The 8,924-nt window shown below is 45.4% G+C and overlaps 1 protein-coding gene and 1 long non-coding RNA gene across 5 annotated transcripts; both read right to left on the bottom strand.

Annotated features, from left to right (window-relative positions):
* Positions 1 to 311: 311 nt before the first annotated feature.
* On the bottom strand, positions 312 to 3,945 carry LOC101764972 (E3 ubiquitin-protein ligase At1g63170). 3 transcript variants are annotated; one of them, XM_004960785.2, is made up of 6 exons: positions 3,829 to 3,945; positions 3,444 to 3,521; positions 1,764 to 2,509; positions 1,158 to 1,283; positions 806 to 1,082; positions 312 to 718 (listed from the first exon to the last, which is right to left on the bottom strand). In XM_004960785.2, exons 3-6 carry the CDS (start codon positions 2,351 to 2,353, stop codon positions 491 to 493), a joined length of 1,221 nt encoding a protein of 406 aa, XP_004960842.1. In that variant the 5' UTR covers positions 2,354 to 2,509; positions 3,444 to 3,521; positions 3,829 to 3,945; the 3' UTR covers positions 312 to 490. The 3 variants fall into 3 exon arrangements, with proteins under 3 accessions (XP_004960842.1, XP_004960843.1, XP_004960844.1); XM_004960786.3 differs by lacking the exon at positions 3,829 to 3,945 and adding an exon at positions 3,741 to 3,759 and having other exon boundaries at positions 344 to 718; XM_004960787.3 differs by lacking the exon at positions 3,444 to 3,521 and having other exon boundaries at positions 344 to 718; positions 3,829 to 3,929.
* A 358-nt stretch (positions 3,946 to 4,303) lies between these two features.
* Positions 4,304 to 8,316, bottom strand: LOC111256615. Of its 2 annotated transcripts, none has more exons than XR_002676682.1 (2): positions 7,805 to 8,316; positions 4,304 to 7,584 (listed from the first exon to the last, which is right to left on the bottom strand). It is a non-coding gene; the product is annotated as an uncharacterized LOC111256615 (long non-coding RNA). The 2 variants fall into 2 exon arrangements; XR_002676683.1 differs by having other exon boundaries at positions 7,924 to 8,316.
* Positions 8,317 to 8,924: the final 608 nt, after the last annotated feature.

The following is an 8,924-nucleotide window of genomic DNA, read 5'->3' as shown; positions in this document are numbered from 1 at the left end:
AAGCAGGAGGGAAGGTGCTTTTAGTTTTGTACTAGAGCAAAAACAGCTTTTGGACTAAAGCATTGGTAACTTTTAGACCTTTTGTTTGGCTTTTGATTTTTACAAAAGCAGGTTGGAAAGCCCAACTTAAAGCACAGAGAAAATGATGCAAGTTGAGAGATCAGACTATAAGGCGTTTTCACTCTTCGGAGACACAAGTTCCTGAATCTGAGAGGCGTACGCAGCAAGGCACGGAAGCATTGGGGCAACGGCCATCCTGTCCTATCAGGACTGCATTTCACCATCAATTGGATGATTGGATCGTATCATCATTCAGAAAAGCACATTGCACAGCGGTAACACATATAGACAGCAAGAGAAATTGGTCAGTCAGGAAATAACTTGTTGGGTCACATAATGGCTCATCGATCGATCATACAAATCTACACTACATAATTTACAAGTTGCTCTTGTGGAAGCCGCATCAAAGGTATGGGACAAGCTCACATAGCTATTGTTGTGATTCAATGTCGTTTCCTACCCTGTTGTCACTGTGGCGGCGCCCAAAGCCAATGGCTGGAACAGTCGTTGAGACAACATCAAGCTCAGCTTTGCAGAGGGGGCACAGTGCATTTATCTTGAGCCACTTGTCGACACAGTCCTTGTGGAAGAAGTGCCCACATGGGAGCAACCGAAGTTCGTCATTGTCCACATACCTTGCCAAGCAGATACAGCAAACCTGCCGAACAAAAGGCGCAATTCAGTTTTGCATTATGCGGAAGGGGAGAAATAGTTGTGAAGTTAACATTAGTGCAGAAAATCTCACAGCATCTTCGGCAGAAACAACTCGTTCCTTGTCTGTTCCAGCAGCCAAGACGCCACCCCCACCTTCATTTCCCTCCCCGTTGCGAGGCTTCTTCAGTTTAAACTTGTATGTGCCCAAGGCATTGATAGCATCTGAACTAGCACCTCTATTTTGGTTCAAATCTTCCCGGAAGCCCATTACAGAGATTATGCAGGGTAGGCAGCAACATATCAATGTGCAGAGAATGAAGGGCATAGCATAGCCTATGCAGCTGAATGTGAGGAAGGCTATACACAACCTGAAAACATGAGTACACCATGAAACATCTAAATAAGTTGCAACGATACAGCATCATGGCGGGCTAGGACTGCACCTGTACAAGTTAGGCGCGTCATGGGCAGAAGAATGTCCACCAAATACCCAGACATTTCCCACAACAAACCACACAGCGAAGAAACAGTCCAGAGCCATCTTGAAGTGATCAGCGAAAGCTTGGGCCCTACAACAAGGAGAATGCAACTCAGAGAAAGCTAACCAAGAAAGCATTTATGATTCCAATGACCTGAATCGACTTACACAGGTAAACTGCAATTAATTTCACAAAAAAATGGAACTATAAAGCGTCAGACAGATTACTGCAGTGAGTACTTTTACGGTGCCAAGAAATTTACATTTCCTTTTCATCTAACAGGTTAAATCTGATAAGATTAGTCATGCTCCTGCAACCGGTATTATATCCATTGTTACTTCTTGAGGGGAAACTACACAGGATCTCTGAAAGCATGAAAGCTTTTCTTGCCAGATTAATTCTCATTCAGGGCTCTGTGCATAATTTCGACTGATCCCTAATGGCTCATATGTAAAGTATTATATATCGTGCATCTTATTACCATATTTCACAGATATAGGCGCACTGATGATGAAAAAAATCAATATACGAATAAAAGCAATAATGCAACTGAAGACTAGGATATGTTACCTTGGATTTGCAGTAACCACATTGTTTCTTGAGACACCATTCGTGCCAGTTATAACACCAGCTTCAGACACTCGAGGGGCTGAAATTTCTGTAAAAGAATTACCTTCAGGGATATTGTTTGGAATGTAGTTCTGATTAGCTGATTCTTGAACAGTTGCCAGGTGGTTGCGTTGGAGGTAGCGCCAGTAAAGATGAGGAAGAGTTGCAATACAACCTATTGTGTAACCAATGACCCACTCAAACAATGGTGCATGAGGATGTTCATTCCTTGACACATACAGAACACAAATAGCAGCTATAATCTGGCTAAGGTTTACAACTAGTTCAATTGAGATCCAGAAGCCAGAATTTAGAGGACTTTGCCGACGATTATTGCGATTATCATCTCTTCTTGCTAGAGGAGATATAGGAATTGTTCCAGAAGAACTTTCTGAGTCACGAGCCAATTGATCCATGCCATCACGATTCTCTCGACGAGGTGTTGATGAAGAAGCAACGTCATCCCTTGGGATACCAATCGCATGCTCCATGAGTAAAGGGTGGATATCTGTTTGACTTTCTCTTTCCGATTCAACAGGAAGAGCATCCATCAACCAAGACTCCAAGAGGTTGCATGGGAAAATACTGGTTGCTGTTCCCAGAAACAGAGTCGATTTGATTTAAGATAAAAGGTAGCGAAATGCAGATTTTACAAGATAATGTGCTTAGCTCTTTCCCCACTACAGATGAAGTCACCTCCTCTCCACCTGAAAGAAAAGGAACACTTGATATCAATAAGCTGCTTAGCTATCCCTCTTTAGCTAGGGAAGACAATATCTTTTTTGAAGGAGTAATACGGGCAATAATAATATGGCAATAAAAAGCATAAAGGTTGACTCAAATGGCTGCAACATACAATTTGGAACTCCATTCTGAAACTATTTTTGGATCAGCATTTGCAAAAGTTGTATACAACTACCGAATGACAACCATTAGGAGAAAGGATGAAATATTTTGTTCATTTGAGCATCCTGATAATTTTATATGGGGTTCACTGCAAGACAGGATTGAAGTAGCACAAAACACCAAATCCAGCTTCATATGTTATATTCCACCCTGTAAAGGCCTGGGCTTGTATTTCATCCTAATAAACTCCTAATACATTGAGCTGTGTGGGCATGGAGAAATTTGTGAGGGAAGGATTCTCGTTGATTTCTACACATGCTATAGTTGTAGAATACTAGGACAATCCTTTGAGGGTTCACAAGTTACCAACATGTGAACGCACACTTCCACTACAATTTTAACTTCATATAATCAAATCCGGAGAAGAACCTGAGTCTGAAATCCCACTGAAACTGATTATACAGTTGAACTTATAATCGTAAGTTCTTCTCAAAGAAGAGAACAAACAAATAAAACTTAATAACTCTACAACCCAAACAAGTTGTAATGTAACAAATTCAGCCCTTCCAATCTTCTTATATGGCTGCAACAAGGTCAATCAAAAGAGTAGCATGGTATTTGTGTCCTCCAAATGATTATTAATATACCACAAGAGAGGCTAGCTACAACAAACTAACTTTCCACCACATTTTTGCCCACTAACTATAGTTCCATAAAACCGCTAGAGGCTAGCTAAATACTAAGTCCACCAGCTAGGAAAAAGATAAATCCAAAGCGGCAATCCAAGTTAAGTACCTCGGAAGAAGAGAAAGAAGTTCCTGAGCCAACAATCGCCTCACCAACCGGTCAACCACGGGCAGCTCCACTCCGATCCTGAGAGATTCACGAACCATGAACAACCCAAGAACCAACCCCGCCAAGAACAAGAGCAGAACCACACCAAACAATCGCCTCGGCCGCTTAAAGCCGAATCAATGCCTAGGTCGCGCCCAAGATTTGCAATAAACAACCGGAAAGAAAAATCGCCGGGCGAGCTCGCGGAAGCAAAGATTGCGCCGTGGGGGAGAGGAAGGGAAGGGACAGGTGCCAAACCTCTCGGATCAAGGCAGCGCCGCTAATATAAAAGAAAAGGACGATAAAGACACGGAAGCATCGCACTTGCGGAGGGGGGAAATTTTACCAAATCCGTGAGCTGGAAGACTTGGAGACGAATTCTTCCTCCCCGGCCTCCTCTCCCAGTCTGGAGTGGCAACGTTTATTTAGATACTTCTTTCTCGTCTGATTTATTCAATTTTTTTGGGGGGCGAAAGAATCTTTTAGTTCCGGGAGGCCAAGGAAAAGCGTGTGGGCTGCGTCCATCGTGGCCGCTCGCGGGACACGTGTAGTGGATCGGACGGCGGACAGTGACAGAGGAGGGCATCGGCGCTGCGGATGCGGATCGCGTGTGGCAGCTCGATCGGGAGAGGCTGGAGACCTGGAGTTGGTGGAGCGACACGTGGCGCGTTAGCGGTGGCTGGCAGAGGCGGCTCGCTGCTGTGCGCAGCGCAGGCGAGCGTGGATTAGTTGGGGGCGGTGATTTGATTTCATCAGCGTGAACAAATCATGTCAAATGCAAGCAAACAAGGGGGGAAATTTTTGAGAAAATTTCCTATATGTCGTCATTAAAACTTATTGCTATCCCTTACATGTCATTGAAATTATAACCATTCCTTCCTTCAGTGCCACTATTTCAAATTTGCAATCCCATGTGTGCCATTACACACGATTTCGTCAATTAACTCACAAACGCCATCTGCATAGTCTTCATTAGGCCGTTCAACCTTCAACGCCGCCGCAAGTCCTCCCGTTGCCCTGCTCTTGCCAGCGCAGGAGCAACGCCTCGGCTCCCCCACGACCCTTGCTGCCGGTGCAGGTGCAAAGCACGCTTGTTGGCGCTGCTCCCGCTATGGCCTCCTCCTTGAGTCAGCTGCTAGCTCTTAAGCCATACATGTCATCTAAGAGATACAATAAAAGATAGTTTCTCCAATAAACTACCTCTTGGACCATCTCTTATTACTTTTAATGGCTGCAGATGATACGATGATAAACTATAACATGTATCTATATGGCCCTTGGTGTGCTAGTACACAAAGTATACACAGAAACAAACATCTCAACTTATCTCAGCATAGCAGTAGCTTAGACATGTCAGCTTAGGAATAAAATAAGGTATAGTTCTTCCACCTGCTAATGTCCGTACAAAACATGATAGCTATACATGTTAATTTGATTTACAGTGTTGAAGGGAAACCCAAAAAAACAGCCATGTGTATTACATTCAGGGCACAAAAGACAGGAAATCTAATTGCATTCATCAAAACAGACCGCCAAAAGTTTGAAAGCAACCCACAACCTTGAACTGCTATTAATGAAAGAAAAATGAGTTGCCAATCAATAGTAGAATCCAATGAGAGATAAACCAAACTGCAAGTAAAAAAAAGCATACCTGAACATCGCACAACTGTTTCACAAAATAACCAATGCATGCATCTCCTGACAAAAACAAACTGAAATAATAGTGACTAATTATTTTGCCTATTTTGAAACCGTTGCCAAATATGCTCAATTAAGTCATTTTTCAGTTGGCTATGGATTGGTTTGGATCTAATGGCAGCATTTCTACGTCGCACACCACTGAAGCATGGGTGATCGGTACTTCCTGCTTGCACTTCTGGTGGAAGAACTGATGGAAGAACTGATGTCCTTTGATCTTCAGCCATTTCTCTCTCATCTTCCACTATCATGTTATGGAGAATAACACAAGCTTGCATAATTTTTCGAAGAACTTTTTGGCTCCATGATCGTGCTAGACGACACACGATGTTGAAGCAACGTTGCAACACCCCAAAAGCACGCTCAATATCTTTCCGTTTCCCTTCTTGTTCCATTGCAAACAACTTGTGCTTCTTTAGATGAGGAGACCTTATAGACTTTACAAAGGCTGCCCATTCTGGATAAATTCCATCAGCAAGATAATATCCTGTGTTGTAATGTGTCCCATTAACAGCAAATTGGACTCAGGGAGCTTCACCTTTTAGTGCGTTAATAAACAAAGGGGACTGGTTGAGGACGTTGATGTCATTGTTGGACCCAGGAGTGCCAAAGAATGCATGCCAAATATGGAGGTCATATGATGCTACAGCTTTAAGGATAATGGTTGGATACTTTTGGTCACCTCGGGTATATTGTCCCTTCCATGCTTGTGGACAATCCATCGCCAGTGCATACAGTCAATACTTCCTAACATCCCAGGGAATCCACGAGACTCTCCAACTTGAAGCAAACGCTCCAAATCTTCAATTGTGGGGCGGCACAGGTACCTACTACCGAATACTTCTATCACACCTTACACAAAGTTTTCTAAGCATTCTAGTGCAGTGCTCTCGGCAACCTTCAAGTATTCATCAAGAGTGTCAACAGCAGTACCATATGCAAGCATACAGATTGCTGCTGTGCACTTCTGCAATGGTGAGAGCCCAAGGCGTCCAGTACAATCTACTCTTTGAGTAAAATAGGAAGACCACTTACCTAGTTCATCCACAATGTGTACAAACACATGCCTTCTCATCCAGAACCTTCGATGGAACACTGAATCAGAGTAGAGAGGATCTTCAGCAAAATAATCAGCAAAAAGTTGTTCATGAGCTCCTTCACGATTCCTATTGATGTACTTTCTTGGGGCACTCCTACGCCTAGATGTGCCTTCTTCAAATGTGGCCTTAATCTTCGCATCGATCCGCCCAGCAAAAGAGTTAAGGATACTCTGCTCGGCCATGAACATATCTGGAGTATAAATCTCAGCTGGGTCTATGGAATCGTCAGACTCATCCGACTTGATTTGCTGGACTGGATGGAAGGAATAGAGGAGGAAGAATAGTGCTGGACCAGATAGAAGGCATAGAGGAGGAAGCAGAGAACACACAAGAAAATGGGTGCTGCTTACCCATGAGCTGCAGCTGCTCTCGTCTATATTCACAAGCAAAGTCAAGGAGAAGTACAAGGTATGGCTCTCCACTCATACTACAGCAAAGTCAATGAGTAGTCATTACCTACTACTGTTGCCATATTGCAACTTGCTACAACTACTATACCTACTGCCTGCTGCCACCAGGAACAATGGCATGGCATGGCCAAAAGGGAGCTACTATGCTCCTACTGCTAGCTAGGATGAAAGTAAGCAAGAGCTGTGATTACAAAGCAAGATTTAAGTTGGTTGTGATTACAAAGCAAGATTTAAGTTGGCTGCGAATACAAAGCATGATTTCAGTTGACTACCAGATTACAATGTATGGCAATTAAAGTGCGTGCTGACTGACCTCAGATAGTATTGCCAAGCAGTTTGTCCCACAACATCTTCAAGCCCATCACGTGCTCAGCTTTCATCTCATCAGTCATTTGACTAGTGTCCATGCTCATCATTTTTTGATATGAATCAGTTAAAACAGCCTCTCTTCTTAGCCTTGTTGCTTCAACCTTTGCATTAGAAATATGCTTCTGGGTCTCTAAAAATTCTTCATGTTGTTTGCTAGCTGCAGCTTGAATATCCATGTACTTCTTCATGTCTTCATGTAAACTATCATCATCATCATTGGCTTTGCCTTTGCCTTTGCATTGGCGTTGTTTCTTAGCTTCATTCCTCCACATTGGAGGTTCCTTCTCTCCAATATCTTCTTGCGATAGTGTGTTACCACTTGAGTCGCCTCCATCATCCAAGCCCCGTTTCTTCGACTTTTCAAGCTCCTCCAAGACTGCATGCCACTTGGGTTCATGACGGAGAACCTTCCAACAGTGGAAAACTGTGAATGGACCTTCGTTGGGATAGTTTTCCACATAAAATTTATTAGCCATGTCTCTCCACTGATCATTTGAATATTCAGGTGGGCGCAAATCCATACCACTGAAATATCAAGGGATAAGATCATGACTATGTGCTAGGAAAAAACAATTGATATTTCTTTCTAGTTTCTAGGTTTGATCAGATTTTCCTACCCTTCTTGATACAGCATGCATTCTACAATCTACAATCTATACAGTCTCAACAAATAGGAATATACTCGTAGCATATAGAAACAACACACTGAATAGGGGAATAATTGTCAAACAGATATATTTCTTACCAATCTGGGAACACATGACTGATTGGATTGGCTTATGGCGGAGGTCCGTAGAGAGCATCATCAACTGACACCAATTTTCATGAAACAGGTACTGCAATCCACACCAAGTTTGATTTTACCTGGTTGCTGGGCTCTGGTGGCAGAGCAATGGCGCCACCAGCAGCCTGAAGGGAGGCGGACGAGGTAGCGTCAAAACACGCAGAAGCAGTTGCAGATCCCGCCGCAGGCGGCGGCGGCGGTGGAGCTACTTCTCTCTTGGACCGACGGCTCATCTTGCTGCACGGGTCGTCGGCGTGGAGAACGAATTCGCAGCCAAATGAGTGGATTTGTCGGCGGAGCCCGTGAAAAAAAGGGGAGGGAAGAGGAGGGAGGGCGCAGGCAGAGGATTTGCACGGGCGAGGTAGAAGATTGGCGCGCGGGCAGCGGCCGCGCGGGAATCTGGCGCGGCGTGCGGGCGGAGGTGGGATTTGGGGGATGGGGTAGCGGATCCGTCTCTGGATGACGAAGGGCCTGTTTGGCATGGCTCCACTCTAGAACTCTAACAACTCCACCAACAAATTCAGCCAAACACCCCAACTCCAAAACTCCATGGAGCAGCCAACTCCATGGAGCTGTAGTGCAAATGGAAATGGAGTTTTGGAGCACCTCTTTTGCTGCTCCAAAACAATCTCTTTTGAACCTCCTCGTGGAGTTGGTGGGTAATTACCCACCAATGCCATTAGTTACAAAAAAACGGTTCATTCTATTCTCCCGAGCCCCCACTCACCGCCCAGCCCTTCCTGTCGCCACCCCGCCCCACTCACCGAGCTCCGCCCGTTGCCGCCCAAGCCCCACCACCCGTCGCCGCCCAAGCCGCCTCGCCGCCTGTCGCTGCCTAAGCCCAAGCCCCGTCCCCGTCGCCGCCCAGCGCCGCCCCCTGTCGTCGCCCAACGCCGCCCCCTGTCGCCGCCCAAGCCGCCCCACCGCCTATCGCCGCCTGTCGCCGCCTGTCGCCGCCCCAAGCCCCGCCCCTGTCGCCGCCTAGCGCCGCCCCCATTGCAGCCCCCCCCCGCCCCTGTCGCAGCCCCCCACCGCTGAAGATCCCTCTAGTGGCAGCTGCAAAAGATCCCGACGAGGCCGT

Source organism: Setaria italica, chromosome III (assembly GCF_000263155.2).
Source record: "Setaria italica strain Yugu1 chromosome III, Setaria_italica_v2.0, whole genome shotgun sequence".
NCBI classification, from domain to species: Eukaryota; Viridiplantae; Streptophyta; class Magnoliopsida; order Poales; family Poaceae; genus Setaria; species Setaria italica.
The sequence above is the reverse complement of the archived record's forward strand: the minus strand, read 5'-3'. Positions and strand labels throughout refer to the sequence as shown.